At 36.8% G+C, this 22,415-nt stretch overlaps 1 protein-coding gene and 1 long non-coding RNA gene across 2 annotated transcripts in view; one reads left to right on the forward strand and one right to left on the reverse strand.

The window, feature by feature from the left end:
- LOC309623751 (ELKS/Rab6-interacting/CAST family member 1-like) overlaps positions 1 to 22,415 on the reverse strand; it is a 131,592-nt gene that overhangs the window by 91,896 nt on the left and 17,281 nt on the right. The window contains 1 exon segment of the mRNA XM_082380890.1: positions 10,801 to 11,217. Coding sequence (XP_082237016.1) covers positions 10,801 to 11,214 — 414 coding nt within the window. The 5' untranslated portion in view covers positions 11,215 to 11,217.
- Positions 2,621 to 5,978, forward strand: LOC309623779. The gene is made up of 2 exons (XR_014241632.1): positions 2,621 to 2,908; positions 5,268 to 5,978. It is a non-coding gene; the product is annotated as an uncharacterized lncRNA (long non-coding RNA).

A 22,415-nucleotide genomic window follows, 5' to 3' on the forward strand; every position in this document is an offset into this window, starting at 1 on the left:
CTGCGCTCTAGAGCCCATGAGCCACAACTACTGAAGCCCGCGCGCCTAGAGCCCGTGCTCTGCAACAAGAAAGGCCACCGTGATGAGAAGCCCGCGCACTGCAACGAAGACCCAACACAGCCAAAAAGAAATAAATTTATTTTAAAAAAAGGAAAAAGGAGGAATCAAAGTAGCCACAGTCCGCACTGCACAAAACAACTGAAAGCATTTGTGTGGACAACCTCCTTTGCATAGCATCCTCCCCCAGAGCAACAACCACCGGGCTACCTACGATGGAAATCTCTCTCCAGAGGGGCTACAATCAGATAAAAAAAGAAGGTAAGACTGCTGAACAAGTTTCCTAAACAGTCTACAGGTAGCAAATGGCAGAAAAACATAGCTATTTTTTTCAATCCAAATGTCAGTGCGTTCAGGATCAGAAAGGAAGGAAGGAGATGGCAGAATATCACAGTTAGGGTCTTCAAGGATCACCCTGAAGTTACCAGACCGCCTCAGGCTATTTTCTTGTCAGATTCTGAGAATGTCTCTGAGTCAGCCAGTACTTCCAGAGTACCCTGGTACAGCCCCTAGTGATGGCAGAGAATACAGATGGATATTTTCCATCTGAACAGTGCTGGTGAAATTCTAGCCCTGCCCTCTGCTCTGCCCATTTGACATGTATACAGATGTTTCCTAGGTCACTCAAACTTATTTCATCCAAAACAAAACTCGTCATTTTCTCCTCTTTAACCTAGCCCCTCCTCTGAAGACTGATGAGTCTTGCCCATCTCCTTAAATGGCATTACCCTCCCGGTGGTTCAAGCCAAACAGCACAGTGTCTCCTTTCATTCCTCCCACATCTTCACTTCCTACCACCTTCTAGAGCAGGTCCTAATTGTTCCAGCTTCAAAAGATTTCTTGAATTTATCATTTCACTCCAGTTCCAGTCTAGTTTCAGCCTAGATTACTACAACAGCCTCGAGTTAAGTTTCCTTTCATTTCCTCTGTCCATTTTAAAGAAAGCAATGGTGTACTCTAGATAAAGCATCAACAAATCACGGCAATAGTCTGTTTTCAATCCTTCAACGAGTTTCCTATTTACTTCTCACCCTCTACAAGGTCAACACAATCTGATCATAACAGACAGAAGACTAGCCCTCCTGTCATAAACTATGTTAAAGTTAGACAAAAATGCATAAAGCAACTGTTTTCAGACGCTGGAAAACAAGCAGCACAGGAGTATGATCCTTGAGAGAAGAGAAACTAACAAGGTTATGGTCCAGACTTGCTATCCAATACGTGATGCAGGGAGAGGAAGACCAAACAGAAAACAGCAGTCCCGCAGAGCTCAGAAGACAGATCAGTGGGTAAGAGTCCCAAAGACAGGAGAAATGTGCAGAGCAGAATGACACAGAGGAAGAAGCTAGCCAGAAAAGCAGCAGTGTCTGATCTGACAGGGGTCCCCTGGAGTCTTTGACCAAATACTAAGCCTGCATGTACAGGGAAAGACTCCACAGTGTCAAAGAACAACTACCAGAGAGCTATGAGTTGAGCAACTACCTGAACGCACATGGGGCTGGGAAGAATTCAAGCTCCAAAGAGCCAGAGTGGAGAGAACATCAGAGGCACTGAGCAGAGACACCAGAAAGGCCACGTCTTAGGAGTAGAGACAGTCTAGCCCTGGAGGGAAGGCTACCTAGACTAGAGCCAACAGAGTGTAAAAGCAAGTCTCGTTAAGGATCGAGTTAATCCACAATTAACCCCTGCAAGATAAAACACTTCATTAAGACAGTAAAATGCAGAACACATTAATCCAGGACAAAATCTGAACACATTAGTTCAGGCCATAATCACCTCTCACCTGCATTAAAACAACAAACTCATCAGTTACCCCCCAGCCTCCAGTCTGTCCACACTGAATCTACTCCCTACACTGTAAACAGGTGATAAATTGGGCACACAGATATTAGGGAAATTTCCAAATGCTTTACAGTGAAACTATTACAATTTCATTTTAAACTCTAGCAAGCATATCACCGATATATAAGGAAAGAAATCCATTTGAATAAAAAAAAAATCCTCTTCTGCTAAGGAACTAGGGTGCACTTTAAACCATTCGCAGGCATAAAGCTTTCCTGTTAAGAGCTTGTAAAACCTATCAGTCCTAACAGATCTCCATTCAAAGGCCTGCGCATTAAAGCTCATTATGAACACCTCCTGCAGTCAGTGGGCTGACCAACTCCCCTTTCCCAGAGAGCACATCGAGCCTCTGACTCCTGCACCGTTAATAAAGGGAGAGGACTCTGGGAATAAAAAAGAATGTACCATTCAGACAAATGTAAGAAGTCGAATGTGCTAGTGCTTGCTTTATTTCGCTCTTTTTAGCCTGAAAATTTTTCACTCTACACAAATTAAAGAAAGCCCAGAGATTCATACAGGTAGAATTATCTGGATCTTGTTATACTGTCAACTGTGGTACACGGTAGAAAACGTGTTCAGTTCCTCTCACTGATTTAATAAAGAATAATGACTAGAGAAAGAAAACAAACAAGTTAGGAACAAAATTTCTCCGTTGTTAGTAGTTTCTTTCTTTTTAAAAGTAAGTCAACATTTACTTACACAACTGAGAGAAAGGAGCATTTGTGACTGAAAAGTAGTACTTATGTCTGAAATTTCTTTCTTTCAAGTTTCAGGTTTTAGCCTCCAGCACCCTTGGTTCAAGGGTAGACGTCCCTTCAGCAGATTTCAATCCTCCACACAAGTTCTGGGCTTACTGTACTCCACACGGAGAAATGAAGAAGGAACCCTCACTACTCCTCCTGTACCTCAACTCTGCCATTGTCAGACAGCACTGCACTTTGACCCTTTACCATCTCAAGTAACAGCATGCTTCTGAGAAAACATATCTTCCTGTCAAAATGGAAATGAGGTACAAATGACACAACAACAAAAAAAAGATGAGGAAGGATAACCTGAATCAGTAAGTTATGCGATGCAACTGTTCACACTTGCCAAAATCACTAGGAAAGGGAAAACTAACTAGGGACCCTTTTTCTTTTTTAATTCTTCCTACTCTTTGTCCAAAGTTTCTGTTTTTTCTATATATGTTTATTTCTCTTTTTTTCCCTCTAACCTCCTCTGCTTTTACCTGACAACTGCCAAAGATACAGATGGGCATTCCTCAGACATGTTAGAGCCAAAATTCCTAGCCTAGAACCTAGTTAAAGAATAGGGCTTTTTTTTTTTTTTAAACATCTTTATTGGAGTATAATTGCTTTATAATGGTGTGTTAGTTTCTGCTTTATAACAAAGTGAATCAGCTATACATATACATATATCCCCATATCTGACACTTTTTTTTTAACAACTTTATTGGAGTATAATTGCTTTATAATGGTGTGTTAGTTTCTGCTTTATAACAAAGTGAATCAGTTATACATATACATATGTTCCCATATCTCTTCCCTCTTGCGTCTCCCTCCCTCCCACCCTCCCTATCCCACCTCTCTAGGTGGTCACAAAGCACCGAGCTCATCTCCCTGTGCTATGCGGCTGCTTCCCACTAGCTATCTATTTTACGTTTGGTAGTGTATATATGTCCATGCCACTCTCTCACTTTGTCACAGCTTACCCTTCCCCCTCCCCATATCCTCAAGTCCATTCTCTAGTAGGTCTGTGTCTTTATTCACGTCTTGCCCCTAGGTTCTTCATGACCTTTTTTTTTTTTTCCTTAGATTCCATATATATGTTAGCATACGGTATTTGTTTTTCTCTTTATGACTTACTTCACTCTGTATGACAGACTCTAGGTCCATCCACCTCACTACAAATAACTCAATTTCATTTCTTTTTATGGCTGAGTAATATTCCACTGTATATATGTGCCACATCTTCTTTAGCCATTCATCTGTTGATGGACACTTAGGTTGCTTCCATGTCGTGGCTATTGTAAATAGAGCTGCAATGAACATTTTGGTACATGACTCTTTTTGAATTATGGTTTCCTCAGGGTATATGCCCAGTAGTGGGATTGCTGGGTTGTATGGTAGTTCTATTTTTAGTTTTTTAAGGAACCTCCATACTGTGCTCCATAGTGGCTATATCAATTTACATTCCCACCAACAGTGCAAGAGGGTTCCCTTTTCTCCACACCCTCTCCAGCATTTATCGTTTGTAGATTTTTTGATGATGGCCATTCTGACTGGTGTGAGATGATATCTCATTGTAGTTTTGATTTGCATTTCTCTAATGATTAATGATGTTGAGCATTCTTTCATGTGTTTGCTGGCAATCTGTATATCTTCTTTGGAGAAATGTCTACTTAGGTCTTCTGCCCATTTTTGGATTGGGTTGTTTGTTTTTTTGATATTGAGCTGCATGAGCTGCTTGTAAATTTTGGAGTTTAATCCTTTGTCAGTTGCTTCATTTGCAAATATTTTCTCCCATTCTGAGGGTTGTCGTCTCATCTTGTTTATGGTTTCCTTTGCTGTGCAAAAGCTTTTAAGTTTCATTAGGTCCCATTTGTTTATTTTTCTTTTTATTTCCATTTCTCTAGGAGCTGGGTCAAAAAGGATCTTGCTGTGATTTATGTTACAGAGTGTTCTGCCTATGTTTTCCTCTAAGAGTTTGATAGTGTCTGGCCTTATATTTAGGTCTTTAATCCATTTTGAGTTTATTTTTGTGTATGGTGTTAGGCAGTGTTCTAATTTCATTCTTTTACATGTACCTGTCCAGTTTTCCCAGCACCACTTACTGAAGAGGCTGTCTTTTCTCCACTGTATATTCTTGCCTCCTTTATCAAAGATAAGGTGACCATATCCATATGTGCGTGGGTTTATCTCTGGGCTTTCTATCCTGTTCCATTGATCTATATCTCTGTTTTTGTGCCAGTACCATACTGTCTTGATTACTGTAGCTTTGTAGTATTGTCTGAAGTCAGGGAGCCTGATTCCTCCAGCTCCGTTTTCCGTTCTCAAGATTGCTTTGGCTATTCGGGGTCTTTTGTGTTTCCATACAAATTGTGAAATTTTTTGTTCTAGTTCTGTGAAAAATGCCAGTGGTAGTTTGACAGGGATGGCATGGAATCCGTAGATTAAGAGTAGGGCTTTTAAACCTCAAACACTGCTGCAAATCTTAACATGAGAGCAGTTGCACTAAACAAGGTTTGTTGACTAAAATATTATAGAGACCAAAATTAACATACGTGTAAATGTTTTAAAACAAATTAGTATTTTAAATTTTTTTTTTTTTTTTTTTTTTGGCCATGTCGTGCATCATGCGGATCTTAGTTCCCCGACCAGGAATCGAACCCGTGGCCCCTGCAGTGGAAGGGCGGAATCCTAACGACTGGACCGCCAGGGAATTCCCAACAAATTAGTATTTTATTCATCACAATAGGATCTACATTTCAAAAAAACAGGAGCACGTATAGAACTGAAATATTTATTCAGCCTATAGACAATGCTTGGTATGCATATGGATAGCCGATCCAAAAATTCCATAGCCAATTCAGGTATGTTCTGCCAACAGACTGAGAACCAAACTTTGGTGTATCACGGAATCACCTGTAAAGCCTGTTAAAACTCCATATGCCTGGCCCCAGGCACTAACCACGTCTTGACTCTAGTTCAGTATGTGTCCAATAGATGTCTTCACGCTTCTATCCATCAAAGGAAAGGCACTCCAGTAAACAATACAAAATCTAACAATAAGTCACGTAACAATGTAATTTCAGTACAAACAGAAAATACAATGCTTAATTTAATTTTTGTTTTTCTTCTTTGGCTTTTATTTGGGGGAATTATTTACCTGCTATCTCCAGAATCATGTTCATAAACAAAATGGAAAACTAATCACAAATGTTCCTGGATATGAATGCCATTTTAATGTTACTGTATTTCATCAAATCTAAGATGCCACTGATTGTAAGGTAAACCACTGTTTAATGTGCTGGAAAGAAAAGAAGGAAATGCCTCCAAATAAACCATGACCCAAGCTTCTATCATTCAGAATTTTTATTTTATACTGATTGCAAGACCCTTTTTTACTTATTTAACCATAAAGTTTAATCATATATCATTTTGAACTGTTTTATAACTTTCTCCATACCAATAACTGTTTCAATGCTGGTTCACAGCATAATATTACTGAAGACATACTGAACAACAGCTAAAGCTAACATGAGAAATAGCAACAATACTCACAACATTGACTAAAATGAGCAGCTGTTAACTGTTTGTGAGTACACAGGCAAACAAATCAAGCAGGACTGTGGCCTTGCTGACAGAGATTTTAAGATGCCATCAAGGATAAGACTTATTAACTCAATTTCATACTGTTGAGATGGGGAAAACTATGAGTCTTGGAACTGATGAAAACCCGCTTTTTAAAAAGATGGACAATAATCCAATAATAAGAAAACCTATGGATATCCCAGTGTTGCCAGCTCTCAATTCTTTCTGCCTTTCTTGACACACTAGTGATATAATGCACAATAGCCATTTCAAGTCACCACTCACCCAACCTAGAGTTGTTAAGTTCTTTATTAGACTTCCTTGTTCACTCATAATTCTCCCTCCCCCATTTATTCTCAACACAGCCAGAGTAGATTTTAAAAGCTAAACTAGGTCACTCCCTTGATTAAACATTGGTACAGTTTTCTCTTGCACTTTGAATAAAATTGTTGCATTACCTGCAGGGATCCTGAAGCCAAGTGCTTTGTCTCCTAGAGGGCATGGATTTTTGTTTTGTTCACTGCTACTATATTTCCTTGTGCTCTGCACATGGGTTAGTGTCCAATAAATATCTGATGAATGCAATGAATGACTCTGGCCCTGGCTACCTCTTCAACCTCTCATCTCATGCCTGTTTTCCCCTTAGACAATATGCTTTTGTCCTCTAGTCTCCTTGCTGTCTCCTGAAAACTTCTCATCCGGCCTTTGAAACTGTTAACCTTCTTCATGAAATGATTTTACCCAAATGCTCAGCAAGACTGTTTCAACTTTCTTCAGATCTCCCTTAAAGGGCACCTCCTCAAAGATGCTTACTTACCCTGTTTATCCCCTCTCCCAACATAATTAGACTCAACTAATTTATTTCCTCTCATAATTATGTTTATTGTCTCTCACCAGATTTTTAAGTTCTAGGAGGGCACAGACCATGTGTTCTGACATGAAAAATGTATACCCAGCGTGTATCCCAGGGTCACATACATTCTAGAAGCTCAATGGATGTTTGTTGAGTAATGAGCAAAGAAAGGCTGTGCCGAGTGCCTCTAGCACCTTGTCACTCTGGAAACAAAACGGTCAAGCCACATGTTACAAAGCTTTACTCCAAATTACCATTTTAGCTTCTGTTACCTGTATTTTCTAACATACACAAATTTAATGGTTTAAGCCTCTTGCTATGGCAATAAAAGATTCTTTCCTGTCTCAAGATTGTATTAAAACCTTTCTCTTACATTCTCTTCTAGTGTTGTTATTTTTTAACAAGTAGCTCTTTATTTCATCTAGAACTTAATTTGATGTAACTATGTACTGTTTTCCAAATAGATGGCGATTATTCCCAAACATGTACCATATGCTTAAACCTATATTATTTCTGGGTTCTATTCTGTCTCATCAATCTAGCTATCTATTACTGTGCCAGTACCACAGATTTTAATATCACTGGGTTTGAAACACATATATCATGAGCTGCTTAAACAAGTGTTCCCGCACTGTTCTTCTTGCAAAGAAACTGCAACATCATTTGGGCACGTGTCAAGAATATTCCTATTGGGATTACACTAAATTCACAGAGTTGGGGGAAAGCAGCATCTTTATATTAATGTTCCCATCTACATTGTAATGAAAATTTAGCCCTATCCTTTCCATTACCGTTACTGATATTATTTATTCCATTTTCCTTATCTAACAGCACTGCCTAACACTTCCAGAATAATGTAAATACTGATGAACAGTATCTTTGCCTCTCCCTAACTTTAATGGATGCGTCTTAGTATATGTCAGAGTAAGCGCAATTCTGGCTACTAGTTTAAAATATGTTTATAATACACATTTACTGAATTGTTTTATTTAAATCATGCTATAAAGGTATCATTCCATTCTTATTTTTAGTTCATTTGGTTTAGTTTTCAAAGTGTCTAACATTTTATCTAATGTCTTTGAGATAGCTATCAAACACTACGAGGTTATCTTTTCCTTTCCCCCACTACAAATTATAACTGTGAATGACATATTGAGCCATTCTGGATTCCTAGAAGAAACTCCTTTTGGTCAGAATATTATCCTTTTATCATAATGCTGATTTTATCTGCCAATATCTTATTTATAACTTCTATACCTAAACTCATAAGCAAAACTGGTTTGGGGTTTTAGTTTGTTTTCTAACCTTCGTTAGGTTTTAGTATCCAGTGGTCACACTGGAGAAAAAAGAATTGGAAAAGCTATCCTTCTTTCTGTAAGCTCCAGGCTTAAACTTCTTTCCCTACATTTCAACTTATTCAACCAACATTTCTTGAGTACCCACTGTGCATTTGTTAAGACACTGACAAGATAAAATTTCATATATATCTATATCTATATCTATATCTATATATAGCTACATCCTTGGTACAAAAAATTAAGTGAACAATGAAGAAACACACATGGAAGTATACTATAATATTACTGGCTCATCTACATATATGTATAGAGCTGCACAAGGAAGACTTCACAGAAGAACTGAAATTTGAGCTAAGTCTTGAAGGCAAGTAGGAGAAAAAGAAAGGAGAACCAGCATTCTAAACATGTGTTCCTGAAGCAATCACTTCTACTTGCTCTTAAATAATCTTAATCCATAGGACTGTGTTTCCTGTAAGATGATGCTACATTACTAATGGCAACTGGAACTGTGTATTGATACAACTAACAAGGCCTATATTTCTTTCCACAATATGTTCAGAAGTGGGACTTAATATTTGTAGAGCTTGTTACTTCAAAATTAGTCTTAAATTCATGTTTTTTCCTACTACTTGTTCAAATTCACCATATTGCTGGTTGTTCTCTGCCAGAATAACACTGTGGCTTTTCATATCCTTAACTATTCACTATTTATTAACTCCAAAACTCAAAAATAAATGGGCACAGGTTGAAATATTCAGAACAGAAGGAGTAAAAACGTAACATTCAAAGTTCATCACGATGCTGGTAGGGTTTTCATGCTGCATGCTATTTGAGATGATTACACCTTCTCTTACAATATTCTATGGCCAGGCTCCAGGTTACCTCATTAAAATATAAACTCTTTAAGTAAACTGAAAGAAACTCAGGATGGTGCCTACAACACAGCAGTTGATAGAAAATTTTCTAAAACAATACAGTCCAGTAATTTGAAGATTGTAACGTACATAGCTGCAGATTAACCGTAAAAATACAGTATATGCTTCTGGGAGGATAAACTGGTCCAATCACTCTGGGAGACAAGACTGATATTCAGAGTTTTGAAAACATACACACCCTGAGCAAATTCATTTCTGGAAATTTATGCTAAAGAAAAAAATTAATGTACAGGGATATATGGTTAGGGATATTCTGTGCAGCACAGTTTTATAATAATGAAAAATTAACAGTAGTCTAAATTTTCAACAGTAAGAAGTATAAATAAATGCAACAGAACATTATAAATTCAACTGAAATTACAAAACTCTACATGTACTGACAAAGAAAGATGTTCAAGACAAATTATTAAGAAAAGCGGGTAACATTACCCGCATCATGCATTATGCATCGCTGCACTACCTAATACAGTAGCCACTACCTACACAGAGATACTTAAATTTAAATTTGATTAATTGAATTTAATTTTAAATTAGTTATATTTAAATGAAATTTAAATTTCAGTTCCTCAGTCACACTAACCACATTTCAACTGCTCAACAGTCACATGCAGCCAGTGGCTACCATATTGCAGAGAGCAGATACAGACCGTCGCCATCATCAGGGGAAGTCGCTGTTTTGCTGCTTTTAACCGCCTTTCTCACCCTTCATTTAAAAAGGGATTATTCAGACTGGCACTAAAATAGTTCTGAGATTTTTTTTCCCCCTATCCAAATGTGAAAATTATCTGAGGACTCTGACCTCATATAGAGAAGTAGAGCTGTCATTTTTTTTTAATTCAATGTAAGATGAATTCTTCACTTAAGCTTTCTTAAAATGAAGCATTACATAGAAAAGTGAAAAATTATCAGTAGACACAGTGGTCAGCTAAAGTCTCAGTTTCCTCTCTAAAAATAAGTGACAGCATACCTCTGTATCATTCCCTCTAGCTGTGCCTCCAGGGCAGCATATAATTTTTATCACCTATCTTTTACAGCAAGGCAACAGTTTCCATGGAAACCACAGGGCAAACATCCATTACTGCTGCCTAGGACTTTATAAGCACACCGAAACTGAGGGAATCGCTTACTTTCAATTATTAATATTTTAAAATTGAGCAGTAGTTAGCTACTTTAATTCTGGTTTTGTTGTGTGTGTCTCTATGAACAAATCAATAGATGAGGAACAAATCAAGAAAATTCTGTGCCCCTCTAGCAACAAAATGAGTCTACAGAAATCAGGAGGGGGAAAAAAAAGCCCAGAAAGGTATTAAACCAGTATACATGCCAACCAATGTCATCTCATACAAGACAGCAAATCAGAACAGAAATCAGTGCAGAACTTAGGTAAGAAAGAAGAAATTCCCTTGCACTAGCTCAGGAGAGCATATAAATTTATCTAGGTCAAAATGCTGACTAATCAGGAAAAAAAGACAGTCATAACAACTGAGAAAGTGGCCACTCACCTCTCTCAACAGAGCGTTCTCTTTTTCCTTCTGCTCCAAAAGGCTTTCGAGGTGGTGGACATGCATCTCTGCCTCTGCCAGTCTCCTTGTTCTCTCATGGTCCTCCTCAGTAGCCTTAGCAGAAAGCTCCTTGCTCTGCAACATCTCCAGGAACTTCTTGATGGATTCGTCCCGAGCGTTCAGGGTTTGCTTCTGAGTCTCAATCCGCAGCTCCATCTCCTCCAGAGTCTTTCGAAGGAGGAACAGCTCCTTGGCCTGCAGCTCATGCTCAGTGTGCAGCCTCTGAAAGTTCTCCTCCGTCAGCTCTGCCACGCAAGGCTCACCAGTCCTACTGTTACTATCCTGTTGAAACAGCTGGTTTAGGTCCCTCTGGATCCGCAATTCATCCTGGAGAGCCTGGACTGTCATTTGCATGTGCTGGTATAAAGACAAAAAAGAAAACCCAAATGAGCTTTCCTCCTCAAGTAGCAGAAACAAAGCAGACTACGGGCAATGAGAAAGCAGCTACCACAGCTCTCAGAACCCTGCATTTAGCAAATGAGGATTCACATTATTCTGTTTTACACTGTCTTTAAAACTGATTGAGATAATCTGTAAAATGTCAGTAATTTAATTTGTGTTTATTACCAACAGGAAACAAGGTAAGTCTGGCAGCTCCTCACTTTGCTTGACTAAATAAAGACACTGTTCAAGATTAACAGAAGGTATTACACGGAACTGAAGGTGAGGAGTGGGGAAAGGCAGGGGAAACCTATAGGAATACGGACACATCATACAAAAAATTTCACCAAAAAACACAAAGGATGGCAAAATACAAAATGACTTTTAAGTGCTTTACAATTAAGTTAGCACATTAAATAATAAACATATGAGTGCATGCCAGAATGTGCTTAGCACTCCTTATGTGTTAATTTATTTAATCCTCACTATAACACATGTACTATTTTTTTTTTCCATTTCTTTTTTTTTTTTAAACATCTTTATTGAAGTATAATTGCTTCACAATGGTGTGTTAGTCTCTGCTTTATAACAAAGTGAATCAGCTACACATATACACAAGTTCCCATATCTCCTCCCTCCCGCATCTCCCTCCCTCCCACCCTCCCCATCCCAACCCCCCAGGCAGTCACATAGCACCGAGCTGATCTCCCTGTGCTATGTGGCTGCTTCCCACCAGCTATCTATTTTACATTTGGTAGTGTATATATGTCCATGACACTCTTTCACCCTGTCACATCTCACCCCTACTATTATTTGAATTTTATTGATGATGACACCAGGCATACAGAGACTTAAATAACTCACCCCAAGATCACACAGTAAGTAATAGAGCTGGCATTCGAATTAAAGCAATTCTCGCAGCCCACTGAAGCTAGTACCCAAAGGTAATTAGATAACTTGAAGCTTTAAAAACAAAAAACAAAACACAAAAAAACTGAGGCTGTGTGAGCTATTTATACAGAAAAAGAGAACAATATAAGTGAGTAATTTGAGTAATTAAATGAAAATGTTAGTGCAGATAAGCTAGTAAAATGTTTCAGAGGGTATATCTTTAGCCTGTATCCCTAACGAAGGTATATGAACCTTTAATCTGAATGGATAAATTCTAGAACATTATACAAAGAACCTAAAAGGAAGTTACATCAAGAATCATGTTTTTAGAAATGAAGAAGCAACAATAGAAAATCACCCTTTGTATTCAAGGTATTCAAGGTCTGGCAGTGTGCCACAGTGGAAGGAAACTAACCCACAATCAGAAGACAGGAGTTTTAGTTCCAGCTCTCACACTAAAGAGCAACCTAATTTGGAACACATTGCCATCTTTCTGGATTTCAGATTCCTCATATTTAAAGTGAGGATATAAATGCCTGCACCATTTTTTCGCAGAGCTAATAATATCATTGAAATCTTTGTGGCATATATGTTAAAACGTACATTGTTTAAAATTTTTGGCAAACTGCAAAACAGCAGTAAATATCTCAAGGAAACGATCTGGCAAGTGTACAAAGACGCTCACTGTTGTTTACAACAGCGACAAAATTAGAAACAACCTAAATGGATATTAATAGGTGATGAGTTAAGTAAATGAGAAATGTCCACCCAGTTTAATACTATGCATCAATTTTTTAAAATGTAGATTTATAGTTACTGATAAAAACTACAGTTACAACATATTAAGAGTAAAAAAGCAGATATATAATAGCAAGTATAGGATGATCGCGATTCTAATTTTTAAAAAGTATGAACATGCAGAAAAAAGTCTAAAAGGATGCAAACAATTACCAGTGTCTGGGTATGGGTAGATTTTACATTTTTCTTCATACTTTTTTGTACTATCTAAATCCCCTACAGTAAGCAAGTAATCAATAAAAAGGGGCATTTTTACCTTTAAAAATAAGAGAAAAGACTTCAGAGATGCCTGCTTGGCTGTGTTCAATTTGCTACCACTTTGGTTAAAAGGGAGGGAACAATAAATATTTACTATTTACTATAAATAAAAAATATCATAAGAAATAAAAATACTTCTGTAATGTTACACAAGAAATAATTAATGGTTATTTGGGGGAACGGAGGAAGGCAAGAAGGGAAGAAGGGAGGAACGAACTGGAATCACTGGGAGACAACATGTAAGGAAACTTTATTCTATTCCGCATAAAAATTTTTTTAACTGAAGTGTAACTGACATTGAAAATTTTTTAATAATAGCTTTATTGAGACATAATTCACACATACCATAAAGTTCACCGGTTTAAAGTGTGTAAGTCAGCAGTTTTCAGCATATTAAAAGTTATACATTGATCACTACTATCTAATTCTAGAACACTTCCATCACCCCTTAAGAGAAAACCCATATACATCTGCAGTCACTTCCCAGCCACTTCCCATCTTTCTCTCCTCCTAACCCTCCTCTTGAATTTGAACTAAATGTATGTACTACCCACCCAAAAATTAAATTAAAAAAAATGCCTAATGATATTTTTCAGCCTCAAAAAGGAAGGAAATGCTGCCACACGCTGCCACATGGATGGACACCATGCCAAATGAAATGAGCCCGTCACAAAAGACAAATATTACACGAGTCCACTTACATGAGGTCCCTAGAGCAGTCTACCTCACAGAGACAGGAAGCACAAGAGTGGTTGCCAGGGGCTGGGGAGACGGGAGACGGGAGACAGGGAGTGACTGTTTGATGGGTGCAGAGATTCAGTCTTACAGGATGAAGAGTTGTGGAGATGGATGGTGGTGATGGCTGCACAACAGTATGAATGTACCTTATGAACTGTACACCTGAAAATTGGTTAAGATGGTAAATTTAACATGGTGAATGTAAGCTGTATTTTACAACGATTTTAAACACTGGGGAAAAAATATGCCTGCCATCGAATTCCAACGTGTTGATATTAAATAATTTACTTATAACTATTGATAAATATTTAGTTTGGTTCTCATTTTCCACTATTATAACAGGCACCTTCACATGTGTATCTCTGCACATTTATCCAAATTTTTCCTGGAGATAAATTCTGAAAGGTGGAATTCCTGGATCAGAGGGTATGCAGTTATGATTTTAATACACACAACAAATTATCTCTAAAAGGGTCCGTACAGATTTAAACTTCCACCAAACGATGTCTGAGCACTTTCCTATACCTTTGACAACTGGGTATTTTCTTTCTTCTCTTTCTTTTTTGGGCTTTCCTTTGATTACAAGTAAGACTGAATATCTAGTCACATATCTACAGGCGCTTTGTATTCCTTCCTTTGTGACTCATCTGTTCTTGTTCTTTGCTCATTTTGTTTTGGGGACATTTAACCTTTCTCCTAATCCACTTTAAGATCTTTTTATATTTGGAAAACAACCTTTTGCCTGCTGTGCATGTTACAAATATATTTCCAAATCTGTCATTTTTCTTTTAACATAGTTTATAGCAACTTAAATACAGAATTTTTTTAGTGCAAAGATAAGAACCTCTTCTTTTACAGTTTCTGGTTTTGGTATTATGCTTAGCAAGTAGTGAACTTTCAATTATGGCAGTCTTCAAACTCTCGAAAAGCACTGGCTTTTTCTTACGAAAAATAAATTTACAATAAAATTATCAGGTATTTGAATTCATGAATATGATTCTTTAAATAAATTTAACTACCCGCATCATGCTGTAAAGATTCTCAACAGTTGTTGGAGTTCAAAATCCTTCATAAAAAGATGTGTCAAATTGCTAATTCTCTGAAGCCTATAATCAACCTCCAGTTTCATTCTTTACCTTTGGAAGTCAAAAAATCCAAATAAATTCTGAGCAAGTTTACCCCAAAGGGAAATATCAGAAGTTAAATTCAACAATGAGAGCTTCCCTGGTGGCGCAGTGGTTCAGAATCTGCCTGCCAATGCAGGGGACACGGGTTCGAGCCCTGGTCTGGGAGGATCCCACATGCCACGGAGCAGCTGGGCCCGTGGGCCACAATTACTGAGCCTGCGCATCTGGAGCCTGTGCTCCGCAACAAGAGACGCCGCGATAGTGAGAGGCCCGCGCACCGCGATGAAGAGTGGCCCCCGCTCGCCGCAACTAGAGAAAGCCCTCGCACAGAAACGAAGACCCAACACAGCCAAAAATAAATAAATTAATTAATTAATTAAAAAAAAAAAATTCAACAATGAAACTGATTTCTAGGTACAACTGTCCCTCCTTTTCTGGACACTCATCACCAAATTCATTCAAATCAGGAGAAACAGATGTTGATGTTTGTATGGAAACATGTTAATATAAATGTTTCAGACATTACATGAAATTTCTAAAAATCTTATATTTGTATTTGTATGGAAATATGTATGGAAATATGTTAATATAAATGTTTCAGACATTACATGGAATTTCTAAAAATCATATTTGTATTTGTATGGAAATATGTATGGAAATATGTTAATATAAATGTTTCAGACATTACATGAAATTTCTAAAAATCTTATATTTGTACTTGTATGGAAATATGTATGGAAATATGTTAATATAAATGTTTCAGACATTACATGAAATTTCTAAAAATCTTATATGTTCTGGTATAATGTTATAAGTAATAATCCTAGTTATTACTTTAAAATGTATATCTCAGAAATAACTAATTTTCTTGTCAACTGCATTATTATGAACTGTCATCAAATCTTTAACCGTGGTCATTTTTAAGTCTTTTGTCATTTACAGACAGTTCTGGGTGTACTCTGATGCTTTTGCAAATATGTTCCTATAAAAGGGTTTCATCTTCAAGAAATACATGGAAAAGACTCTGACAAGTACAGGTTTCTGGTAACGGACTGTACTGCTGAACTGAATGAATAAGCATTTTCAGAACTCTAATGAAAAACTGATGAACTCATAAAAGTGCTAACAAAAGATCAAGATGAAAAAAAAAATTAATTACATGGGACTGAGTGAACTGATGAGGATGAGTATAATTTTTGTGACTTTCTGTCTGAATTTAAAAAAAAAAAAAAAAATTCCACGAGGACTCAGAGGCAAAGAATATACAAATCAATTTTCACTGCAAAGTAAAGGAGCTGTTACAGTGGAGGATTACTGGACTGAATGTCAATACTATGACATAGTATGAGTGTGTTTCATGTTTGGTAATTGCAATCATTGTTGCTTTTGTTGTGGTCATCCATGTACAATGCTTGGTGTCAGTCGATTTATCTCTTGTAAAAATAAAATACAGTGTGTGTGTGTGTGAAAAAATAAAAAAATAAAATAAAACGTGTGGACTTCCAAAAAAAAAAAAAACAACTGTCCCTCCTTTTCTGGACACTCATCACCAAATTCATTCAAATCAGGAGAAACAGATGTTGACGACAGCTAACAGTCTCGCATACACTTTAGCACTTGTGATTATACTAGTATGGCAAGCACTGTTTTGGTGAAGAAAGAAAATACAACGACTAATGTGCCCTGCTTCTTCAGCTCTGCTTGCACCCATTTTACTGGAATACAGAATTAAAATGATGCTCTGACTGGTAGCCGAGAAGGCTACACAGCAATTTTCTCCATTGAAATGGGAATCAGCACCCCTTCTTTAGGCTACATTCAAGCTAGATTCACTTTATTAAAATTCCTGCCAACTCCCCTGGGAGAAGAAAGCAGCAGCAGGCAATAAGCCAGGCTGCTCTTTCTCTAGCACATTCATACTGAAGATAAAGGGAGCATATCTGCACATATCACAGACATTTACCATGACCGACCAAAAACACATGCTGAATTTAGCAGGACAATCTCAGTTGTCAGATATTAGGAAAATTTCTATTTGGGAATTCTGCTTATGACACTCTCCAAAATGATCTCACACTTCTCACATTCCAAATTGTACACCAACACTCACTAGTCTACTTCTGCTCACTCTAACACTCAGCTTGAGCTGGAAGACTGGAAAAATAACTGTTTAAAATTTAGTCCAAGGATTGTACTAAAATTACACCAAGCTGTATCTCAATGAAATGGTAGGATGTTGTGAACAATAGTAATGAAAATTCTTAAATCTCTGATAGGGTTTATGATCATTTTTTAGAAAAATACATCTCAAAAACAACAAAACATCACAACAATGCTTCATATATTTTAGACAAATATCAGAAGCTCTTCTGAGGCAAAACTTCCATTAGTTTCTCTGAACAAGAGAACGCTTTGATCCAGTTTATCCTGATTTCTAAAATGACAGAACCAAGGAGTCTAGAGCTATTTTTAGTTACAGAAAAAGAATATTATGGATACATGAAAATGGTCATCATCACAAACAGTATACTGTATCCCAGAGAGTTCAATGCACTATTTGTCAAGATAACCATTAGAAAAAATACCAGTACTGCATCCTATTATGTTAAATTAAGAACGATTTCTTTTCTGAAACATGTAAATACATACATTGAGGAAACTTTATCAATGCAAGATGCAAAAGAGTTTATAATAATTCTTACTAACATCACCCAAGTCGATCCTCAGGCTCTGTGATGTTCTGATCTGTGCTGTACCGTATGTGTCCCTAAGAAGAGCACTTATCAGCCCAATCTGCAATTTATTTCTTTGTATCTGTCTTCAAGAAAAACTTTCTAGAACTTGGGACTTTCATCTTGTTACTCTAGGGCACGGCACAGTGTTTGGTATAGTAAGTGCTCAATAAATTTTTGATGAAAGATTGACAAAAACAAATTTTCACGCATTATTTTGAAAGTAAATGGCTACTGGATAGTAGATGCAAATCAAGTCCCTGGAAAATTATATCTTTCCCCTATAACAGAGAGAATTACTCTTATTCTGTAACAATTAGTTCCTTACCAGCTAACACACAAAAAATTCTATCTCAAATACAAACTGGCCAAAATACTAAATGCAATCCTAATGTTTAAAAAAATGTTAATTATACACTCTGGATTTATTTGTGTTTGATCTGAAGTGAAGAGAAGCATTTTCAAATAATTAACTGTCAACAAGAATCTTTTATACTTTTAATACTATATACAACATACACCAAAAGTGTAGGATAGAGTTCTTATCCAAAAACAGAGCTTACAAAGTGGTAAAACTTAATAGCTATATATACACACTCACACACCAGCACTATACCTTATTATAAATTTTAAATTAAGACTATTCAAGAACGAGAAATGGGACACATAAAAGCACTTATTATATATGCAACATACTCGAATGAAGTTCAGATTCTATAAGATCACTATGATTTGGATTCATGAATCTTTAATAGGAAAAGAAAGTATTCTAATTTCTATCATTTTAGAAGAAACTCAAAGTTTTTTAATGAGTCTGAACCTCCAAGACTGAGACAAAGCAAGAGCCTCTAGGTAGTTCATTTCGTCTGATCATTAGTCTAGTATTCTTTCCGTTGATTCTTTCAGTTGCTGACAAGGATTTATTTTCTGTGCAGCAAAGCACACTGTAAACTCTCAAATGTTAAACCAAAACCAAGTTCTCAGACTGATCTAAATAAACACCAGCAAGAGACATACTACAATGCAAGAAACAACCATATCAGAATTCAAATGGATAGATTAAATTGTTTAAATGAATGCTACTTTGAGCTTATTCTCCTCTAAAAAAGATGTCAGAGTCAAGAAAATGAACAAGCAATTATTCCAGATTCCTAGCAGCTACTCTCTGCTACTGAATCCAGGAGAGAAAAAAGAACATCTGCCTTTATGCCAGCATAACCCAGAGGAGAAATTAAAGAATAAACAAAAATACTATCAAAATGGGGAAGTCCCGAGGTCATAATACATTCTATTATTGTGTGCTCATCAAGACAACAACTCAAGTGACAATAAACTGATTTTAGTACAAGTTCTAGAAATTCCAAATAGCTTTCAGTTACCCAAACTCCCATACCATTTACTTACCCCTTAACCTCTACTTAAAGAGTATATGTATATGTATAACTGATTCACTTCGTTATAAAGCAGAAAACTAACACACCATTGTAAAGCAATTACACTCCAATAAAGATGTTAAATAAATAAATAAAATAAATATAAATAAAGAATATCCTCTACCCGTTCCCTCACTTTCACTCCCAGCTAAATCCTACCTGTCCTTTCATCCTTAGATCAGGCATTACCTCCTCTACAAAGCCTGTCTGACTCTCAAACTGAACAAAAGGCAGAACTAGAGAGGAAGGAATGGGTGGAGGAAGAAAAGTACAGAAAGAAGAAAAGATAATATCCCAAACCAGATATTACAGTAGTAAAAATATCATCCTAAGCAATGTCAGGATTGAAGACGTCATTCCATTAAAAAATAACATCAAAATAAAAATTTTTTTTAACCTTAAAAGTAAAATCAACCAGCAGAGGGATCCTATAGTAACCATTTCCATAGTGTTTAACTTGAGAATGCTCAGTACTAACAAAGCAAAGGCAGAATTAAATACAAGGGACCATAAAGGTACTGTTCAGTCTAGCAGCATTTTAAGTATCAACCTCACTTCTTTCTTCATGCTCTACAACCCAAAAGTTTCAAGCACCTGCAACAGACGTCAATGAGGTTAACAAAATTCCCAGATTTAGTCCCTGAAATACTAGTATATAAATCAAGAAGAAGGGTGAAGAAAGAAGGGTAAAGAAAGAAGAGTTAAGCGATACCAATCAGCTGTGAACATGTTAAGAGCTAACCCTGGCAATGCTACAACTGGGAGTGGATTCAGCTGAATAAAGACACACCGGAGGCAGCAGCTTGGCTGTGAGGTGGGGAGGGGGGGTGGTCCCTGCTGACATTCAGCTGCAGGGCATGGCATAAAGCTAACGGGCTAATGTCTGTGTCCCACAGAGCTATGTCAACACTGAAGTCACTGTGTGCCCAAAGCTTTCCAGAAGCTATAGAATTCCTTTATCCTTTTTTCCCCCCCCTTTTCCTCCAGAGAAAAAGAGAAGAGGCAAGGAAGACTGATATTGAGGGAGAGTACAAAGAGATCATGACCTTACGATCTTACAAAAAAGCACTCCTGTACACTGCCATTGTTTAAGATGCTTTCACACACACTATCACTAAACTGTGTTAAACTGAAATGAAGCCCATCAAAATTATTTACATAAATAATTCTGTCTTGGGGAGAAAATAGCATAGAACATATACAAAGAACATCAGCTAACCAGAATAAACCAACCAAATTACTCACATTTTTTTCAAGACTTACCTCTTTAATAATGGGCTTTCTTGTAAAAATCAAATCTATACTAGGCAACTGATAGACTACAACAGTCCACTGTTGTATTTTGTTCTAGAGATGCTAAGACCAAGTGCAGTTAAGACAAGAGAAGGAAACCAAAGGTATAAGAATTAGAAAGCAAGAAAGTCATTATACAGAGATTGTAGGATGAAAACTCAGATGAAATTACAGACAAAATATCTGTATAATTAAGAGTCCAGCAAGGGACTTCCCTGGTGGTCCAGTGGTTAAGAATCCACCTTCTAATGCAGAGGACGTGGGTTCTGCATCCCACATGCCACGGGGCAACTCAGCTCACGTGCCACAACTGCAGAGCCCACCAGAGCCCACGCGCTCTGGAGCCCGCGCACCGCAATGAAAGATCCTGCGTGCCGCAAGGAATATCCCGCGTGCAGCAAATAAGACCTGACGCAGCCAAAAAATAAAACAAATAAATAATTAAATATTTAAAAAAAAAGAGTTTAGCAAGCCTGGCACATATAAGATCAACATATAAAATTTAACTGTATTTCTCTACAAGGAACAAATCTTTAAAAAGTGTAATTAAAAAGAGAGAGAAAGAGAATCTTGATAAATAAAACCAAAGAAGCATCTGGGGATAAAATAACAATAAAAAGTCAAACTATTATGGAGAAAATCATAATTGTTTCAAGAGCAAAACACCAAGGTATAAATATTATTTTTTTTGTATACAATCCCTTAATTTTTCCATGGCAACCATCAAATAAGGCATATCAAAGACTCTTTTGCACATGCTTCTGTAAAAATGTTAAGTAGATAAAAGAAATCTTTAAAAATTAATAAAATTTTTTTGAAAATCAATTTAGGTAGTAAACAGACAATACAAAAGATTGCTTCATGTTTTAACAGCATGTTGAGAAGAAATAAAACCATATGGGATCTTCACGGGGTATTTAAAAGGAAAATACATTTGTTTTCTCGACTCTCACCAATTTTATCACATAAACTCCAATAAATACATGTGTTACCATTATTTTCATTCATCTCCTACATCCATATTTACTCATCGCGTTGTATTTTCAATTTGAATACTTAGGTCTATGACCACAAAATCTTTCACTTCACTTCAGCTGACTGCATACTTTTAGGGGAAAGTTAAACATGCACTTACCCTATGACCCAGCGATTCCACTCCTAGATATTTCCGCAAGAGAAATAAAAACATGGCCACAAACACATCTGTATAAAAATGTTTACAACCGCTTTATTCATAAGAGCCAAAACTGGAAACAACCTCATCAACAGGAGAATGGATAAATTGATTATGCAGTATCCATGCAATGAAAACTACTCAATATTAGGATGACTATGGATACATGCAACAACACGAATAAACTTTAAAAAAAATATATAGTACACTGAGCAAAAGAAGCCAAACACAACAGAGTACAGACTATATGGTTCCATGTATAGGAGGTTCTAGAGCAGGCAAAACTAATCTAAAGTGAAAGGAATTAGAACACTATCTATGTGTTCGGGGCAGGGAAAATACGGATTGGGAAGGAGCTCAAGGGAACCTTATGGGATGATGGAAATGTTCTATATCTTCGTAAGACTGCATTATACGACTACTGGCATTTGTCAAAACTCATGGAACTATGATACGGAAGATCCATGTATTTTGCTGTATGTAAACTATACTCCAACAAAAAATAAATATATTAAAAGAGAAAAAAGTAACAGACATAGGTCAGAAAAGGGAAAAGTAAATAAATATTCAAGAAAATTTCTTAACAAGTAGGAATGACTTCACTTAAAAGAAAAAAGGATAATTTAGTTGATTTTAAGAACACTTCCAGTCCCAACATGTATTATGCTCTATCACCTAATTCAATCGTAACCCTGCATTCTTAAAAAGGTTAGAGAAGAAAGCAGAAGCT

The sequence above is a fragment of the Balaenoptera borealis genome, assembly GCF_965194805.1.
Source record: "Balaenoptera borealis genome assembly, chromosome: 2".
Lineage (NCBI taxonomy): Eukaryota > Metazoa > Chordata > Mammalia > Artiodactyla > Balaenopteridae > Balaenoptera > Balaenoptera borealis.